Consider the following 21,301-nt stretch of genomic DNA (forward strand, 5'->3'; position numbering starts at 1 on the left):
TCAATACACCGAGTATGTAGCAGTCATCAGATTCAGTCAGGAGTGCAAACTGGTTCAGTCCCTCCAGTATGGAGTGGGGTGCTGGCATCAGTGGTGTCTCCAGTACAGCCCATCTAATCAAGCATAGGCTAATGTACACGTTGAATGTAATGTGCAGCTGAATGGCACATACTAGACAGTCAGAAGAATTTCACCCGTTGAATGTGTGGTGTGTGTGTTTTTTTTTAGGGAAAGCTACTGTTTCAAATGATGGAGCCACTATATTGAAGCTTCTCGACGTTGTTCATCCAGCTGCAAAAACCCTTGTGGACATTGCAAAATCACAGGATGCTGAGGTAAGTTGAATAAGTGTCTATTAATTTCGTCTCTATTTTTTAAAAAAAATCCCAGCTACTACACAGGTCAGGTAGTCCTGTGACAATCTGGGACAGATAAATCAAAGCAAATCAGTAGGTCATTCATTTCTAAATCTAGAAGGGTGTGTAACACACTGTCACTCTGGCAGTGGGTCCCTCTCTGGGACAGAGGGTTACACACGCTCCTTTCACATTCTGGGACAGTGGATTACACTCTGGGACAGAGGGTCACACACACTCCTTGCACACTGTGGAACAGAGGAACCACACACACTCATTTCACCTTCTGGGGCGGTGGGCCGGACGCTCTCCTTTCACGCTCTGGGACAGTATGTCACACTGTGGGACAGCAGATCTGAATGACAGTGGGGAATTACATCTTGCAATGGTGCAGCAGTAACAAGACTGCCTTCAGCTCCTTTTAAATTAACTAAAGTTATTAATGGTCATAAGGATGAAATTTAGAATGTGTAAAGCATTAATTTGTTGATATGTCTGTGTTTATCTAGGTGGGAGATGGGACCACATCTGTTATCCTACTAGCCGCAGAATTTCTGAGACAGATCAAACCCTATGTGGAAGAGGGGCTTCACCCCCAGATTATCATCCGATCTTTCCGTAGAGCTACAGAGCTGGTAATTTGGTACTTGTATTATTGTTGGCTGTGCTATGATTTAATAGATGCCCTTGGGGATCTTAACAGGGGATTTTAATGCCCATGTGAAGACAAATATTGAAACTGCTCAGATCTCCTGTCTTTTGTAGCCTGAGGATTTTTTATGCGTTAATATTGTTTCCTGGAAAGTAATCCCTGTTAGGCACTCAGTTTATTGCTTTGTGACGTCTTGTGTCTCTTTAATCTTTTCCATTGATATTTTGTGATAAAATGCATTAAACAGTAAGCAAGAGTTTATCCGAGATAACACGGTGTGGAGCTTGAGGAACACAACAGGGCAAGCAGCATCAGAGGAGCAGGAAAGTTGACGTTTCGGGTCGGAACCCAAACGTCAACTTTCTTGTTCCTCTGATGTTGCCTGGCCTACTGTGTTCCTTCAGCTCCACACTGTGTTATCTCTGACTCCAGCATCAGCAGTTCATACGATCTCTGACAGAGTTTGCCCGAGTTAGATTCAGTTTGAACCAGTCTTGTTATGGGTTTGGAATTATGTTCAGGGCAGCAGTGGCATAGTGGTAGTGTCATTGTACTAGTAATCCAGAACCCCAGGTTAATATTCTGGGGAGACTGGTTCAAATCCTAGCATTACGCAGGGTGAAATTTGAATTTAATAAATATCTAGTCACTAGCTCCTGATCTAGTAATATCAAATGTAAAAACTTCTAATCCCTTCTTGACCTACCCCTCCCTATCTCTACCTGACAACCTTTAGCAACTCTATGTTTCTTCAACTCTTTTCTGCATTCCTTCTCTTTTCCTGTCCCACATGATTTCCTTTGCTGTATTATAGCTGACCTTATCTGAGCTGCTGGGTGCTAAGCTCTGAAATTTCCTCCCATATGTCTCTCTACCTCTCCATATTGAATCCTTTAAGAAGTCCCTTAAAAGTTCAATTTTGACCGGACAATGCACCAACTTTCCCAACGTCTCCTATTCTGTTTTTATATAATTACATTTCTGTGAAATGCCTTGGAATGATTTACTACTTTAATTTGCAATTGTCTAACACCTTTGTTGTGCTTTCCACAAATTGCTGTTGATACAGGAGAGGATTCACTGTTGTTTGATTCAAGTTCTTAAATAGAACAGTACAGCACAGTACAGGCCCTTCGGTCCACGATGTTGTGCTGAACTTTTACCCTAATCCTCAGGTCTATCTAACCTCCATCCCTACCTTATAGTATCATCCAAAGGCCTATCTAATAGCTGCTTAAATGCCCCAATGAGGCCGACTCCACTACCTGATCAGGTAATGCGTTCCACGCCCCGACGAATCTCTGAGTAAAGAACCTACCTCTGACGTCTCCCCTATATCTACCTCCACTCACTTTAAAACTATGCCCCCTCGTAATAGCTACCTCCACCCTAGGAAAAAATCTCTGGCTGTCTACTCTTTCTATACCTCTGATCATTTTGTACACCTCTATCGAGTCACCTCTCATCCTTCGTCGTTCTAAAGAGAAAAGCCCTAGCTCTCTCAACCTTTCCTCATAAGACCTTCCCTCCATTTCAGGCAACATCCTGGTACATCTCCTCTGCACCTTTTCCAATGCTTCCACATCTTTCCTGTAATGAGGCGACCAGAACTGGACACAATACTCCAGATGTGGCCGAACCAGGCTTTTGCATAGCTGGAGCATAACTTCACAGCTGTTGAACTCAATCCCTTTATTAATGAAAGCTAACACACCATACATCTTCTTAACAACTCTATCCACCTGGGTGGCAGCTTTCAGGGAACTGTGGACATGAAGCCCAAGACCCCTCTGCTCCTCCACACTGCCAAGAATCTTTCCGTTAACCCTATATTCTGCTTTCAAGTTTTTCCTTCCAAAATGATTGACCTCACACGTTTCAGGGTTAAAATCCATCTGCCACTTCTCAGCCCAGCTCTGCATTCTATCAATGTCCCTTTGTAACCTAGAACAGCCCACCGCACTGTCCACAACGCGACCCACCTTCGTATCGTCCGCGAATTTACTAATCCACCCTTCCACTCCTTCATCCAAATCATTTACAAAAATCACAAATAGAAGAGGACCCAGGACAGATCCTTGTGGTATACTGAGCACCATGTTAAATATTTCCGTCCACTACCACCCTTTGTCTTCTAAGGGTCAGCCAATTCTGAATCCAATCTGCCACATTTCCCCCTATCCCATGCCTCCTTACCTTCTGCATGAGCCTACCATGGGGAACCTTATCAAACACCTTACTTAAATCCATGTATGCCACATCTGCTGCTCTACCTTCATCCACGTGTTTGGTCACCTCTTCAAAGAATTCAATAAGGTTTGTGAGGCATGATCTACCCCTCACAAATCCATGCTGACTATCAAGAATCAAACTGTGCCTTTCCAAGTGATCATAAATCCTATCTCTCCGAGCCCTTTCCAGTAATTTGCCCACCATTGACGTAAGACTAACTGGCCTGTAATTTCCAGGGTTATCCTTATTCCCTTTTTTGAACAAGGGAATGACGTTTGCCTCTCTCCAATCTTCCAGCACTATACCCGTGGACAGTGAGGACGAAAAAATACTTCCTTCAGCTTCCCATATGTCATCAGCACTCATTAAGTACACTTTGGCTCTGCTATTGGCTCATTGAACACAGGCTGTTGTGTTCAACGTTGTAGCAACTGAGAAGCCCTCAGAGCATCTACAAAGCAGGTCACTAAAGGAGGTGGCTGTGGAAATGGTGGATATATTGGTTATTATCATCCAAAATTCCACAGATTTGGCAACATCTCAGGCAGATTGGAGGATGGTGAATATGTTTAAAAAAGGAGGGAGGCAGAAAAGTCAGAATTACAGACTAGACTGACAAACATAAGTAGAAGGGAAAATACTGGAGTCTTTTATAAAGGATGTGATAACATGATGCTTAGAAAATACCAAAGAGATTTCGCAAAGTTAATATGGATTTTTGAAACAGAAATTGTGTTTGACAAACCTACTGAAATGTTTTGAGTTTGTAACTAGAATAGATGAAGGAGAACTAGTCAATATGGCATATTTGGATTTTTCAGAAAGCTTTTGATGAAGTCCCACAGAAGAGACTATTATGCAAAATCAAAACACATAGGATTCGTGGTAATATACTGGCATGGATTGAGAATTGGTTAACAGACAGGAAGCAGTAGGAGTAAATGGGTCATTATTGAAGTGGAAAATGGTGCCAAGTGGCATATTTATAGGGATCAGAGCTTGGACACATCATGAGTTACTCATGATATATATCGACTTGTATGAGGGAATCATGTAATATTTCCAACTTAGCTGTCAATGCAAATCCAGGTGGGAGTGAGAGCGGTAAGGAGTGGTAAGAGGCTTCATGGTGATTTAGACAAATAGAGTGAATAAGTGAGAAAATTTGTGGCAGATATAAGGTGTATAAGTGTAAAGTTGTCTACTTCAGGATGAAAAGCAATGGCAGAGTGTTATTTAAATGGTGATGAATTGGAAAGATTGATGTACAAAAGGACCTGTATGTCTTGGGAAACTTGTCATTGAAATCAAACATGCCAGTGCATGTTAGGAAGACAACTGGTGTATTTGCTTTCAGTGCAAGTAGGTGTTTGAGTACAAGAGCAAGCAAGTTTTCCTGCAGCTGTGCAGGACCTTGGTGAGATCACAGCTGAGTGTTGCGTGTAGTTTTGGTCTCCTCATTGAAGAAAGAGTATACCTGCCATAGAGGAAGTGTAGGAAAGGTTCGCGAGATTGATTCCTGGGCTGGCAGTTTTGTTGTGTGAGGACAGATTGGATTGATTGGGCCTGGTTTCACTGGTGTTTTGAAGGATGAGAGGGAATCTCATTGAAACATATAAAATTCTGACAGGCTGGACCAGTTGGATGGAGGGATGGTTCCTTTGGCCAGGGATGCCTAGAACAAGGGGTCACCATCTCAGGATACATGGCCATTTCAGACTGAGATGAGAAATCTCTTCACTCGGAAGGTGATGAACCTTTGAAATTTTCTACTACAGGAGGCTATGGAGGCAAAATCATTGAATATTTCTAAGAAATAAATAGACTTCTAGAAGCTAATGTGTCAAAGGGTATGGGGAGAGAGCTCGAGTGTGGCATTAAGGCAGAGGATTGGCCATGATCAAGTTGGAACGTGAAGTGGGCTCAATAGTCTGAATGGCCTACTCCTATTTTCAATGTTTCCATAGTTTGCAGATGTTTCCGATGTTTGCAGTTGATTCTGATTTTTCTTTTTGGGAATAGGCCTTGGAAAAGATCAAAGCCATTGCTGTAACTGTGAAGAAAGACAGCAAGGAGTAAGTATAGCATTTACTATCAATCCACTGTTTTGCGTAGTTATCTGAATTAAGCATTGTCTCGCCCTGTTTTGAGTAGGGATCCCCTCCGTTGTCTTATGGCATCTTTGATATTGATGCTTCTGATATTTCTTTCTTTTTGTATCTGAATTGAGGATTTGTTGTTATATTAAAGCAAACTACTGTGGATGCTGGAGATCTGAAATAAGATCTGAAACTCTGGGGTCTGGCAGCACATGTTGAGAGACGCAGTTAACATTTCAAGCTCAGTATGACTTCTTTGGAACCCCTCAAATGATGCCTTGTCATTGTGGTTGACAGGACCCTCTGTCCTGCCCATCCCATTTTGTATCATATCCTTCCACCCCTTCACTTAGCCCTCTTACCATGTTAAGGTTGTCCTTACTTTATTCCTTCACCAGCCTCTCCCATTTCCTCTTTATTCATTCACAAGCCAGCATTTACTACCCATCCCTAATTGCCTAGAGGGCAGCTAAGAGTCAACAACATTGATATCCGAATCATATCTAGGCCAAACCAGGTGAGGATGGCAGTTTCCTTCCCTAAAGGGCATTAGTGAAACATGATGGGTTTTTCCCAACAATCGTCAGTGGATTTATAGTCATCATTAGACTCTTAATTCAAGATTCATTTTATTGAATTCAGTTTCCATCATCTGCCCTGGCAGGATTTGAATCCAGGTCCCCAGAATATTACCTGGATCTCTGGATTAACAGTTCAACAACAATACCACTAGGCCATCGCCTCCCCTTCAACCTTCCAAAGTGCTGCTACCACCAAGCTCGTTCTTCCTCCTGTCCCTTTCAGAATTCTGCTCCCTCGGTGATACTCTGGTCCACTGCTCAGTCACCCCTCATCGTTCCAGTGCAAGTGCAGAACACTGCTTTTGAGTTGTTGTATTGGTAAAAGTACTTCCACATTGTTGTTTGGTAGGAATTGCAGGATTGTTACGGAGTGCTTATTTCTGTTACAAGTCAGGATGGTGTTTTGACTTGGAAGTGATTGTGTCTCCATGAAGCTCTGTTCTTTTTCACCTTGGTGGTAGAGGTCATGGATTTGGGAGGCAGTGTTGAAGAAGCTTGGAGTGTTGCTGCATTGCTTACTGAGATTGCTCACTGACAGTCCAGTGGTGGTGGGGAGTGTCATTGTGCTGCAGCACACATGCACCAGTAGAGGAGGGATGTGCTGTGAATCAGGCGGACTTCTTTGTAATTCCATTATAAGCATGGATGCAGATGGAGGATAAACTTGTCTTAATGGTTTTAATGTTGGTCCTTTACTTTAAAGTTTATTTTATTTCAACCCACTCTAACAGGCATCAAAGAGAACTTTTTGAGAAATGTGCCGCTACTGCTCTCAGCTCCAAACTGATTGCCCTTCAGAAAGGTTTCTTCTCCAAGATGGTGGTAGATGCAGTCATGATGCTGGATGACCTTCTTCCACTGAAAATGATTGGGATGAAGAAAGTTCAAGGGGGAGGTCTGGAGGTTGGTGTTTGATGACATTAATCCTGGTTGATTGTGAATACATTCGGTTTTAATTATTTATCTTTACTGAAGAAAAATTAGAATTTTACACAGCCATACGTAAGCTTTCTTTATTGCTTCACCTCAAATAAAATTGTTCATTATATCACTTGCATATCTGTGCATTAGGTTTTACCCATCTTGCCCGTTTCACCAGTACAAGTTGTCCTGAAGTCTTTAGTTGATTTTGTTTCCTGCGTTTTTAACTGCCTTGGCAGTACTGTAAACCCATTGCCGTACAATTCAAAATAACAGCCCTGGTACCAAACCCATAGAATGCCAATGTATTTTCTGCTTTTCAGTCCTAAATGTTGGCACTGTCCCTCTAATTGTATGAGTTACAAGTCTTTGGTACTTTACCAAATGTCTACAGATTCATAAATGGTCACAGCTTAGTAGGAGGCCATTGGCTTATTGTGAGAAGCAGCACTTCACCTAGTGCTTCACCCCATCTTTTCCCTGGAGCCTAAACATAGCTCTATAAGTGCAGTAAGACATCCCTGTTTCTGAACTCAAATCCTCTTGCAGTAGCATATATGTATGTTTATCAAAGTATGTATCAAACAAGGTAGTGAGGTGGTAGCCCCTCTTCCCCCAATATGAGGAAGCTGCCCCTCACTTTCTGACTGCAGTTCAGACCCAGGTACATGATCATTGCCCACCCAGTGTAGGAAAGGGAGGTGTGGGGAGTAGATGTGTGCCGGGGGCAGATTGGAGGGTCTCCTTATGGGTCTGCCCCAGGCTTGATCAGCATCTTTATTCAAGGCAGATTCAAAATATTCATTTAAAATCCGTTATTCACCCACCTCCTCTTTTGGCCCTGAATGGTCTCTCTGCTCCTCTTACTGCCTTTTTAGTGTTTATATTTCTGAAGATTTTGTTTTATGGTAGTTGCCAGTCTCTCTTGAAGGTCCATATACACAACATCAGCTGCATGACCTTCATCAATTCTCTTGCCAAATACCAATACTGTCAGACCCTACCCCTTGTTTCTTCAACAACTCATGCACTACCAGAAACCCTGTCTGTTCTGTATTCATTAACTCCACAAGCTGCTGGAGACCTTGTCTGTTCTCTGTTCACCAGCTCGTACGCTTCTAGAGACCCTGTCTGTCCTCTATTAACTAACTCTCACCCTGCTAGAGACCGTGTCCATTCTCTATTCACTAACCCCACACACTGCCAGAGACCCTGTCCATTCTCTCATCACCAGCTCACACACTGCCAGAGACTTTGTTTGTACCCTATTCATTAATCCTACACACTGCCGGAGACTTCTGCCCTTTTCTCTCCCTGCTAGTAGCTTGCTGCTGTAAGGACCCAATATTTTTCTGCTGGACACAATTATTTGAAGAGAGATAACAATAATATCTGTCACTGCTGTTTAGTTATGAATAACTCTATATTTACATAGTGTGTATCAAGTGGGAGTTTATGGGAGACCATGTCAGAGATTATCAGGATCCATTACTGTTGGGACATGCATAACATGCGCTGGAGCCAGTGACTTACGAATTTTACATCCTATACATTGACCTTTTTGTTGAATACTAATCAAATTTTTCTCCACTGGTGCATTAGATAGTTGACGTTATGATTTGGATGTATGATTGTCTTAGTGAGTGTGACATGGTGATGCATCATGACATTGGAAACTGTCAGCCTGTGTACAAATGGTGCAGGAGAATATATCAGCTGTATTCTCACTTCAATCTTTTAGAAATGTTCCACAGAAATTACATCTGAAAGTTACTTTTTTAAGCATTGCCAGTTCTCAGTGAATTTTATGTCTCTTCTTATATATGTTTGGTGTTGTTCATAGGAATCTCAACTGATAGCTGGCGTTGCCTTTAAGAAAACATTCTCTTATGCTGGATTTGAAATGCAACCCAAGAAGTATGAGAAACCTAAAATTGCACTTCTGAATGTGGAGCTAGAGCTCAAAGCTGAGAAGGATAATGCTGAGATTCGGGTGAACAATGTTGAGGTTAGTACATTCAAAGACAGCACGGTTCATGTTAATTAATGCACTAGCATTGGTTTTAATTTTAGTGTGAGCTGGTATAGCGTTCTCAGGGAGTCCTGACCAGGTTTGTCACTCATATTTAATACTTAGTGAATTTTTCTCACAGACTAACTGATTCTGCTGACTAACATGAACCCTTCTTTGAGTCACTGTCTAGATATGGTGAAGAATTAATGATCAATCGCAACATTGGAGAGATGTTAGTACCTCTGACACCACACTTCAACAAGGAGATGGTTTCTCAGTCTGAGAAAGGATTTGAAATTGGTCATTGGAAATTGGAATTGTAGAATAGCTCATATCCTTGAGTAACATCCAGCCATTGGTTCTCATATAATCAAGTCGTGTGTCAGTTTGAGCGATCCAACCAGTATTTCCTTCTTCCCACCCTGAAAAAATCCAGAGAAACACAATGTACGTTTCTGTATCTTTATGATGAAAGTGCCTGAGTGAGTTTTTAAATTTATTCATGCAATGTGGACTTCCCTGGCAAGCCCAGCATTTATTGTCCACCCCTAATTGTCTTGGAGAAGGTGGGGTGAGCTTCCTTCTTGAATCACTGCATTCTTTTAAGGTGTAAGTACAGCCATAGTGCTGTTAGGGAGGATGTTCCAGGATTTTGATACAGTGACCGTGAAGAAACGGTGATTAAAGGTCCAAGTTGGGATGGGGTAAGGCCAGGAGAAGAACTTGCAATTGGTGCTCATGTTCCTGTGCATCTGCTGCCCTTGTCCTTCTAGGTTTGGAAGATGCTGTCAAAAGAGCCTTGGTGAGTTGCAAAATTGCCTCTTGTAAAGGGTGCGCACTGCTGCCACTGTGTGTTAGTGGTAGATGTGTTGCCACTCTAGTAGGCTGCTTAGTGTATTGACCGTGTCCAGTTGTTTTCCTCACTGACTATTGTCAGGCATTACCAATTCCCAAATCCTTCAATGCAGGGTAGTACAGTTCGAGACCATCCCAATAACTAAGATCTAATTGCTCACTGCTCTCCAGCTTATTCAAACATTATCACACTTTGAAAGTTGTCTGTCTCTCAGAAGCTTTTTTTAAAAACCCCATGCACTGCACAGCTTGCCTGTTATTTCTGTGTTAACTAGTGTGCATGGTGTGAAGTGTACTGGATTAACAGCTACATGTGAATGAGAAACGCAACCACATGTCAGTTAACTTGATTCTCCCCAGTTCTGTTATCAGGCTTTATCTCTATTGATCCCGCTCAATGTCAGTCTAAAAGTCTAGAAGTTGCAAGGTACTTGTTTCCTCAAGATGCTTGATCCTTGGCTTTCACACTGGGAAGCTGGATTCGTATCGTGTCTGGGCTGACAGGGTGAAAGAGTTCTTCCCGTGCTTGCTGTGGAAGTCATCTGGAATGATTTAGGGGGCTGTTGTAGTTATAAGTTCAGATTCTATTGGACACAGGCTCACACACAAAACAACCCCTTATTCACTGTCAGTTGGCAATCTTTCAGAAAGCACATAATGACTGTTGAGGAATGGAACAGTCCCACACTTGCTTGTAGGGACTGTCTGAGTATGGAGGAAAGGAGTGTTCCTTTCATCAACCCCACTCTCAGTCCTTCACAAAATTATTTATTTGTTAGAATCAACTCTTTAAGCTATGCTCATACTCCGTTTACATAGGAGCCCAGCAAAGTTAGAACAAAATAGTTCCAAGAGACTGAACTTGGATTTGAAATGGTTAATCTATATTTATTGATGGGTTAAGAATGTTTTCAGGGATGTAACCAAGAACAGAGATCTTGCAGCTTTAACTTAGCTGGATTTGAACTTAACAATAATGGAACAGTGTGTTAACCCATTTCCCCAGGATACGGCATTGTACTGACTGGCTCTACTGTTAATATACACTTGCCATTAAATACATTGGTCTCCTTTTGTTTCTAGGACTATCAGGCTATTGTTGATGCAGAATGGAATATCCTTTATGATAAACTTGAGAAAATCCACCTGTCCGGGGCCAAGGTTGTTCTGTCTAAGCTTCCAATTGGAGATGTGGCAACACAGTATTTTGCAGACAGAGACATGTTCTGTGCTGGCAGGGTCCCAGAGGAGGATCTCAAACGAACTATGATGGTCAGTGAACTTTCATCGTCTAATGACTAAATAGAGCTGTGTTGCAAGAACTGCTAACTGGTAATATGTCTGATGCTGTGATGTGTTAGTCTCATTAGTGATCAAGCTCGCTGACAGATTTACAGCGCGTAAGAAATCTGCCCTCTATAACACAATAATCATTTGGTAGTATAGAACATGGGTATTGCTGAAAAAAGATGCATTTTGCCAAGGCTTTTCAGTTTTTTGAAAAGCTTCAGCAAGATGTCTTTATTCAGCAACAATATAATAGGAGCAGTCTGTCACCAGAAATAATGCTGTTCATTGATAGCTTTTCATTGAATATACGTAGGAGCTAATTGAAAGGATGTACTGTGCTGACATAATTTCCCTTCTACAAAAAGTCAATTATAGGCGCAGAATGGATGCAGAATTCTTGGGTGTTATGTAAGGTAGATGATATTCAAATATTCTACATAAATTTTCCACTTCAACCTTCTTGTTGAGAAGCCAATGGCTGAACCTTTCTGTTTTCATAGATATCAGCAGCCATTCAGAACGTCTCCCCCATTAACATGAGCCCAGGCATCAAGATCAGTTGGTTGATTGACCATTAATAGTGTCAGAGCCATATCTAACCTACATCATTGAATCAACAGGAAATAATAAAATAATCTGGGACAGGTTAGTGGCAGGTTGTCTCCCATTCGTCACACCACTCAGCCTGAAGAACAGTGGCTGCGGTAAGCCAGAAACACTTGTTCAGGCTATTGACTGTTGACAGTTAACAGTGCAAACTAGGAAACCAATCTAGGCTACATGTGGACATCAGTGTACGTTTAGAGCTCAGTGGCTCAGTGGTTAGCACTGCTGCCTCACAGCACCAGGGACCCGGGTTCGATTCCACCCTTGGGTGACTGTGTGGAGTTTTCACATTCTCCCCATGTCTGTGATGGTTTCCTCCAGGTGCCCCGGTTTCCCCCCACAGTCCAAAAATGTGCAGGGTAGATGGATTGGTCATGCTAAATTGCCCATCGTGTCCAGGGATGTTTAAGTTAGGTGGGTTAGACATGGGAAATGAGGGGAATGGGTCTGGGTGGGATGCTCTTCGGAGGGGCGGTGCGGACTTGTTGGGCTGAAGGGCCTGTTTCCACACTGTCGGGATTCTATGAAAAAAAAGAATCCAGGAGGCTTGCAGGTTGAGAATCGTTGTACGATATTTACTAATGTTAATGGAACAGGTGCAGGTTCTTTCTTTGTATACACTTTTATACATTTGCCTTTCTTGTTCTTTAGGCCTGTGGTGGTTCTATTCAGACCAGCGTTAATGCCTTGACAGGTGACGTGTTGGGACAGTGCACACTCTTTGAGGAAGCCCAGGTTGGAAGTGAAAGGTACAAGTGCTACGTTGCATATAACCTGAAATCTTCTCGTGGTAATATTAAGCCCATTAAGATCTTTAGTATATAGTAGAACATCACCAAGTTTTTCTAGATTTTACAACAATGTGCTTGACTCTTAACTACCCTCTGGATAATTAGTGATGGACAGTAAATGTTGCTCTAGTCAGTGACGCCCACATCCCATGAATGAATAATAATAAAAACACCCTGGTACCACCTTTCTCTTCAAATCCTTTTAGACCTAAGAACTACATCTATCTCCATCTTGAAAGCATTCAGTGTTTTGACTTCAGCGACTTTCTGTGGCAGAGAGTTCCACAGGCTTACCACTCTCTGGGTGAATAATTTCACCTCAAATTAATTCTAAATGGCCTATCCAGTATCCTTAAACTGTGATCGCTGGTATTAGACTGATGAAGCATTAGGAAATCTTTCAGGGGTCAACATGGATCAAAAGCACAAAGCCTATACTGCTGTTTGATCTTTCTTCACCAGTCTGAGTATTTCTCACTATTATGACTTCAGGCCAGATTTGTTAAAAGTATTCTTGAAGCTTTCAGCCAGTGACAGTTCCTGTTCATTGAGTTGGCAGTTGAGTTGTACATATTCTTTCACCCACTCTCCAGATACAACTTCTTCACTGGGTGTCCCAAGGCCAAGACCTGTACGATCATTCTTCGAGGGGGTTCAGAGCAGTTTATGGAAGAAACTGAGCGTTCCCTTCATGATGCAATAATGATTGTTAGACGAGCCATCAAGGTAAGAACGTAAAGAGCTGTGTGGGGGTTCTGGAGGTAGCAACTGAGGCCTGATAAATTCAGTCAATGCTTCAAGAATCCCACAGATTTCATACAGGATTGATGAAGCAGCAAAATGCATAGTAGGCAGGTTGACATGTTGATGAATGATGTCTCTGGTCCAGCTCTAGCACCCATGATGTGGTCAGTGGCACTGTACCCGACTGAATCGGGGACAATGTTTTGTGCCTGCAGCACATGTGTGCACTGTGCCAGCACACGTTTAGCTGTGAGGGGTCGAGATAAGAGGATGGTAAGTTCCTGTAAAACTGCTGAGAATAAACTCACTTTAGCTTAATTCCACGTTTGGTATGTGCCCATGTGGAAACATTCTGAATTGAGAGTATAGTAAAGATTGGCACATACTGTTAAATTTTGAATTCAGCTCAGGTAACCAAGCTAAAAGTTCTTCTCTGTATGAGCCCACTGCCTCCTTCCCTGAATGCTTCCACTTTCACATGCTGAAATGCAGTCATAGGATGCTGTGGCACAATTGAAAGCGATTCAGCCTATCATGTCATTGCCAGCTTTTTGGTTCGTTCTGTTGCTGTTCTCTTTCGGTCTGTATGGTGTTGTAATTTTTTTCCGAACCAAATATATATCCAGTTTTCTTTTGGAATCATAGAACGGTTCCAATGCAAAAAAAAGCCATTTGACCTTGAGTAGTAAAGTTCGTCAACTTTACTAACACCTTCCACCCCAACCTCAAGTTCACCTGGACTATCTCTGATACCTCTCTCTCCTTCCTGGACCTCTCTATCTCCATCTCTTGTGACCACCTCGAAACTGATATCTATTTCAAGTCCACCGACTCCCATAGCTACCTAGACTACACCTCCTCTTACCCACCTTCCTGCAAGAATGCGATCCCCTACTCCCAATTCCTCCGCCTCTGCCACATCTGCTTCCAAAATGAGGTGTTCCATTCCCAAACATCCCAGATGTCCTCCTATTTCAAGGACTGCAACTTCCCCCAACTCAGTGGTCGAAAATGTCCTCAACTGCACCTCAGCTCTCACGCCCCCTCCCCGCAAAAAAAACAAAGACAGAATTCCCCTTGTGCTCATGTATCACCCCATTAACCTCCGGATTCAACGCATCATTCTCCGCCACTTCCACCACCTGCAATCTGACCCCACTACGAAGGATATATTTCCCTCCCCAACCTTATCTGCCTTCCAGAGGGACAGCTCTCTCTGCGACTCCCTCGTCTGCTCCACACTGCCTACTAGCCCCACCACCCCCGGCACCTTTCTCTGCAACTGAAGAGGTGCTACACCTCCCCCCTCGCCTCCGTCCCAGGCCCCAAAATAACCTTCCACATCAAACAGATGTTCACCTGCACATCCGCTAATGTGGTCTATTGTATCTGCTGTTCACGATGTGGCCTCTTCTATATTGGTAAGACCAATCGGAGGCTCAGAGACCGCTTTGTAGAGCACAGTTTGCGACAAACGTCAACACCTCCCAGTCGCGAACCACTTGAACTCCCCCTCCCACTCCCTGGACGACCTGTCCATCATGGGCCTCCTCCAGTGTCGCAACGACGCCACTTGGAAACTGGAGGAACAGCACCTCATATTCTGCCTTGGAACCCTACAACCCAATGGTCTCATGTGGACTTTACTAGCTTCAAACTCTCCCCACCCTCGACCTGATTCCAAGACCAGCCTCCTCTCTCATCCCCGCCTCATTGACCTGTCCGTCTTCTCTCCCACCTCACCGACCAATCCCCACCCCCACTTCCTACCTACACTCACCTTTACTAGCTTCATCCCCACCTCCTTGACCTGTCTGTCTTCTCTCCCACCTATCTGATCCTCCCACCTCACTGACAAATCCCCACCATTACCTACCTGCTATCACCATCCTACCTACCTTTCCCAGCCCAAACCCACCCCTCTATTTATTTCAGAGCCCCCTTCCCCTCCCCCATTTCTGAAGAAGGGTCCAGACCCGAAACATCAGCTTTCCTGTTCCTCTGATGCTGCCTGGCCTGGCTGTGTTCCTCCAGCTCCCCACTGTGTTATCTCAGACTCCAGCATCGGCAGTTCTTACTATCTCTGACCTTGAGTATATGCTGCTCCTCTGGAACTCAGCAAGTCCTACCCCCTGCAAATGTTTTCACTTCAGACTTTTCTCCACTTTTGTAAACCCCACTTGTATCTGTTCCACCATATCTGCAGGCGGTAAATACCAACCCAAAGCACTTGCTGTGTTACATGGTTTTCCTCCATAGTTTTATTTTATTACCATTCACCTGAAGTCAGTATCCTCTAGTCATTAACCGTTCCACTACCGGCACTTGTATCTGCCTGCTCTGTCTAGGATCCCTCATGATTTTGACCATTTCTATCCGATATCTTCTCAACCATTTCTAAAGAGAATAACGTTTCTCCAATCTGCCTAAGTAACTGAAACATCTCATCCCTGGGATCTTCCTTGTAAACCTGTTCTGTGCTTTCTTATTCTTCTGAAAGCACTGTGCCCCAAATTTTAGTTGCGTGTGAGGTTCACCATTACTTCCTTGCTTTTGTATTTTAATCTTTACTTATAAAGCCCAGGATCTCATATACCTTTTTAACCACTTACCTCCATTTACCAAAATATCATCTTCCACAATATGTGCACACCAAGTCCAAGGTCACTGTTACTGCATTCCCTTTAATAATTGTGACATTATCATGACAATTGTTTCTGTTTTTCAACTAAAATTTATCACCTCCCAGTTCTCTGTAATACCTGCCCTGTGTTTGCCCATTCCATCAGTCTATGTCCTTTTGAAGTCTACCACTATCTTTTCCAAAGCTCACTATATATACTCTTCAGTTCTGTGTCAACTTCAAATTTTGCCCTGCCCACCCAAGTCTAGATAATTAATAAATTCATATTTGCAGCACAGAAGGAGGGCATTCAGCCCGTTGTATCTATGCCAGTCAATCAGGGTCTGACTACAAGGATCCCATTCCTCCTCTAAGGTGAACAGCCTAAATCATCCAGTTTCTCTGCAACTACCTCATCCCTGCTACTGTTTTGTTAAATTTTCTCTGCAAAGGCCTTGACATTCTTCTTGAAGTGTGGTGCTCAGAATTGACTCAGTACTTCAGCCAGGGCCTGAGCAGTGTTTCAGAAAGATTTGGCATAAATTACTTGCTTTTGTCTTCCATGCCTCTGCTGATAAAGCCATGAATCCCGTATCTTCTTGAAATAGTGTTCTGAACTGCCACCTTCAAATACTCTGAGGAGACGGTAAGGACTGTAGATGCTGGAAGCTAGAGTCTGTGTGGAGCTGGAAAAACACAGCCAATCAGACAGCATACGAGGAACGTTGACTTTCATGCTCCTTGGATGCTGTATGACTGGTTGTGTTTTTCCAGCTCCACATTTACTGCCACCTTCAAATATTTGAGTGTGTACACTCCTAGTCTATCTGTCCTTATACCACCTTCAAAATATCATTTAACGTGTAGTTCAGTTCCAAAGATGTGTCAATTTACTGAGGAAAAAGCATATTTTCCTCAGAAGGAAACAACAAAAGCTCACTAATGATTCCTAGGATGAAATGGTTGTTCTGTGAGAAAACAGAATGGAATGGACCTACATACTTTAGAGATTAAAGTAGTATGAAGTGGTCTTGTTGAAATGGATAATTTCCTGGGTGGCGACTCTGGAACCAGGGGACACAGTCACAGGGTAACAGGTCATACATTTAGAACTGAGCTGAGAAACCATTTCTTGATTCAGAGGTTTGTGAATCTTTGGTGTCCCGGAGCTGAAATAGCTCAGTCTGAGTGTGTTTGGCTCAGTGGTTAGCACTGCTGCCTCACAGCACCAGGGACCTGGATTCGATTCCATCCTCAGGCGACTGTCTGTGTGGAGTTTGCACATTCTCCCTCTGTCTGCGTGGATTTCCTCCGGATGCTCAGGTTTCCTCTTACAGTCCAAAGATGTGCAGGCAAGGTGGATTGGCTATGCTAAATTGCCTGTAGTGTTCAGGGATGTGTAGATTAGGTGTGTTATAGGGGGATGGGTCTTGGGGGAATGCTCTGATGGTTGGTGTGGACTTGTTGGGCCGAAGGGCCTGTTTCCACACTGTAGGGATTCTATGATGATTGATTGATATGCGGGACTGAGATGAATTGACAGATTTTTAGGTAAAAAGGGATACAAGTAGGTCTCCTATTATGCAACAGATGCATTCTTAGGTGACCTCACGCTATAGAAAATCACACGATAGAAAATTGCATTATAGGGAAATCGCTATAGAAAATACCTGTATGGCAGAAAGTTTGCATTATCCAAACAGCATCCAATATTCATCAATCGCGTTACAGCCAATTCACGTTAACGAAACATGTTATAGCAGAATTACCAGTTTGGGGATACGGCAGAAAATGGAGTTGATCAGCCATTAATGTATTTCGTGGCAGGATGGGCTCTAGAGGCTGTGTTCTTCTGACCCAGAAGGAACTTTAAGTAGCAGTACGTTTATTCTGCAATGAATATGACCATGATCGGCAATGGGCCCGTCTTTTTATGTTAACTCTGTTGCCCTGTCTTGTTTACCAGTATGTTGCTGTGAATTGCTAATTGAGAGTGCAGGATGTTCAAATGTCTGATCATTTATCCTTGTGTATCTGCAGAATGACTCTGTTGTTGCCGGGGGTGGTGCTATTGAGATGGAAATCTCCAAACACCTACGAGATTATTCCAGAACCATCCCTGGTAAACAGCAGCTGCTGATTGGGGCATATGCCAAGGCCCTGGAGGTGATTCCCCGACAACTGTGTGACAATGCTGGTTTTGATGCCACAAACATCCTCAATAAGTTGCGTGCCAAACATGCTCAGGTAAGGACAGGCTATCTGGGCACTGCCTCAACACTACAGGAAGACCTGACGGTCCAGTCTATCACAAGATCCTCTTGAGTTGTATTACATCTCTCTCCCCCTCACCCTCCCCCAGCCCCTCCCCCTCTTTGACTGTTAGCATTCCTGCTTAATCAGGTCTTGCCGATCCTAAATAAGAACTGAAAGAACTGTGGATGCTGTAAAGCAGAAGTTGCTGTAAAAGCTCAGCAGGTCTGGCAGCATCTGTGAAGAGAAATTAGAGTTAACGTTTCAGGTCCAGAACTGGAGCCAAAACGTTAACTCTGATTTTCTCTTCAAAGATGCTGCCGGACCTGCTGAGCTTTTCCAGCAAAGTCTGTGTTTGTTGTCAATTATGAAGTTTCTCCCTTCCTACCCGTTATGTAGGGGCGACTGGATAATGATCAGAAATAAGCTTAAGCCACACTGAAACCTCAACCTGCTATAGAGATCAGAATAATCATTGAGCTTCAGCAATTTATGTGGGAGGAGCTCTACCTGGGCTGAAAGAAAGTTATGGCAGAGCAGGACTCTGTGGTGGTGGTTGGGGTCGTGCTTTGACTGTTAAAGTTGGGGAGACGAGAGTGGGTTTCTGGGTAGAATTGCTGCTCTGTATTGGGCAGGAGCAAAGGTGATGCAGTGAGTTTTGATGCACTGTCCATTTACTGCACTGAGCGAATCAGAAGTCTGAGAATGAAATGATGTTTTCTTGAGTATTATCTGATAACCTCTCCTCTGTTTACAGGGTGGAATGTGGTATGGAGTTGATGTGAACAACGAAGATATTGCCGATAATTTTGAGTCTTGTGTTTGGGAACCTGCTGTGGTGCGCATCAATGCATTCACTGCTGCCTCAGAGGCAGCCTGCTTGATCCTGTCTGTTGATGAGACCATCAAAAATCCACGCTCCACTGTGGACTCATCAGCCCTGCCAAAGGGCCGGGGTAGAGGCAGGCCACATGCTCACTGAGGCAACTTGGCAAGTGGTTTCTGCTTGTTCTGTCCTGATACCAGTAACTACCAAGAAGCTGCAGAGCCCACCTGGCACCATGGCCTAACACCGTGTTGTCCCTGGACTCACTGCTACCGGTTTCTTCACGTTATTACTCTAGAATCAGACCCCAGGAACAGCAGCATTTAGCTCTATTTATTGTTTTCATCACTTATTTGTGGACAGAAATGTCTGTGGAAAATAAAGTTCCAGTTTTTTGGCAACTGGCTTACATTGTTCCTCCTTTAGTGTGGTGAGGTCCTTGTTTTGTGTAGTACGTCTAATTTTGCAGCACCGACACAGGCCATTTACCCCAACTGATCCACTCTAATCTCATCCCACTATTTGTCATGCAATCCTGTTGACTTTTTTTTAAACCTTTCTCCCTTATGTGCTCATCAGCTTCTATGGGTTGGAGAGCGAGAGAGGGATGTAATCTCAGGATAGTCATCCATTTAGGATTCATGAGGATGCTCTAGCCAAGAGTCAGCAGATGTTGGTCATTGAGTATACTCAAGATGGTAATCAATAATTTATTTTAGACATTAAAGGATATGGAGACTGTTGAAGATTTGAGTTTGTTGAGAATCCTACTGTATAGTGCAGGATCAAGAGGTTGTATGGACTTCTGTTGGTCTTAAATGCCTGTTTAGTTGCTTGAAGACAACTTGCAGGAAGGATTTGGAGGGGGTGCAGAAGAAGTTTATCAGGATGCTGCTTGAATTAGAGGGTATGAGCTATAAGGAAGGGCTAGAAAAATTCGGGTTGTTTTCTCTGGAGTGGCAGAGCCTGAGGGCAGACTTGATAGAAGTTTATAAAATTATGCAATGCATAGATAGGGTTCACAATCAGAATCTTCTTCCCAGAGTTGAAATGTCTAAAACTAGGAGGCATGCATTTAAGGTGAGAGAGGCAAAAGTTCAACGGAGATGTAAGGGTTTTTTTTTAACATAGTGGCAGGAGTCTGGGATGCACTGCCAGGAGTGGTGGTGGAGGCAGATATGATAGGGACGTTTAAGAGACTTTTAGATAAGCACATGATGTGCAAGGAATGGAGAGATATGGACCAAGAGCAGGCAGAAGGGATTAATTAAATTTGGCATCATGTTTGGTACAACATCGTGGGCTGAAAGGCTCGTTCCTGTGCTGTGTTGTTTGGTGTTCTATGTTTGTGCTGGCAAGTTCCATATTCTCTCAGAAATGGCGAGAGCACAATCTCAGTGCACTTGCTGCACATGCTGTTCAATGGCATTGTGTTAATTCAAGTCTGTTTCAGACTCTTCACTATCTCTGCAAGATTAAAAAAAAAAGTGCCTACTGTGTACGTCTTGGATTGTGAATGGTCAGAATTTGGCAAATGGATTTCAGTGTAGGCAGATATGATGTTATCCAGTTTGGATGTAGAGATTGGGATAGGGGACTTTCCAAATGATGAAAAGCTAGAAACACAGAATCCATACAGTACAGAAAAAAGGCCATCCAGCCCATCAAGTCTGCACCGATCCTACAGAGAGCATTCCACCTAGATGCAGCCCCCCACCTTATCCCTGTAACTCCACATTTACTGTGGCTAATGCACCTAAATTACACATCTTTGGACTGTGGGAGGAAACCACAGCCCCCAGTGAGTGCCCACACAGACACGGGGAGAATGTGCAAACTCCATACTAGACACCAAGGCTGGAATCAAAACTGGGTCCCTGGCGTTGTTAGGTGGCAGTGCTAACCACTGTCACCCCAAAACAGTGGAGATCCAAAGAGACTTGAAGGTTCAGATCATTATGTCATGGACTGGCATGGAAAATAATCATAAAGGCTAATGTGTTGCTGGCCTTTATATTTGTATACTTTGAATTTTAGTCATTCAGTATATACAAAGTCATGGTTCAACCACACCTGGAGTGGGCGCTTCTGAGCCTTATACCTTGGGAGGGATATCTCAACTTTGGAGGGAACATGGAATGGATTGACCAGAATGATAACTGCACTCCAAAGTTACCTCAGTCTAATTTCTCCAGGCGCTGTGAATTTCCTAGATCTGTGCACGTCAACAGCTGGGAAAACTGGAAGTGCATGCATTGGCACAAAGATCAGTGTGTGTGGACCCTCGGAGTGTGATGTAATAATTCAGCTGACAGGGAGCATTGCTCTATTGGATGATATTTGTGGAATGTTAACAGATTTAAGTTTGTATTGCTTCTAACTTGGAAATGGTGACTGCTACTGAAAAGGATTTCATGTTGTTGGTAACCTAGTTTAAACGTTGTAGACCCTAATACAG

The 21,301-nt window shown here is 43.3% G+C and overlaps 1 protein-coding gene across 1 annotated transcript in view; it reads left to right on the top strand.

Annotated features, from left to right (window-relative positions):
* Positions 1-19,244, top strand: part of cct7 (chaperonin containing TCP1, subunit 7 (eta)) — a 31,764-nt gene extending 12,520 nt beyond the window's left edge. Inside the window, exons 2-11 of the mRNA XM_048600942.1 lie at positions 229-335; positions 866-991; positions 5,263-5,315; positions 6,652-6,823; positions 8,685-8,849; positions 10,794-10,982; positions 12,258-12,355; positions 12,991-13,123; positions 17,805-18,011; positions 18,775-19,244. Coding sequence (XP_048456899.1) covers positions 229-335; positions 866-991; positions 5,263-5,315; positions 6,652-6,823; positions 8,685-8,849; positions 10,794-10,982; positions 12,258-12,355; positions 12,991-13,123; positions 17,805-18,011; positions 18,775-18,999 — 1,475 coding nt within the window. The 3' untranslated portion in view covers positions 19,000-19,244. The remainder of the gene's footprint in view (positions 1-228; positions 336-865; positions 992-5,262; positions 5,316-6,651; positions 6,824-8,684; positions 8,850-10,793; positions 10,983-12,257; positions 12,356-12,990; positions 13,124-17,804; positions 18,012-18,774) is intronic.
* The last annotated feature ends 2,057 nt before the right edge of the window (positions 19,245-21,301 follow it).

The sequence above is a fragment of the Rhincodon typus genome, chromosome 1 (assembly GCF_021869965.1).
Source record: "Rhincodon typus isolate 14 chromosome 1, sRhiTyp1.1, whole genome shotgun sequence".
Taxonomy (NCBI): domain Eukaryota; kingdom Metazoa; phylum Chordata; class Chondrichthyes; order Orectolobiformes; family Rhincodontidae; genus Rhincodon; species Rhincodon typus.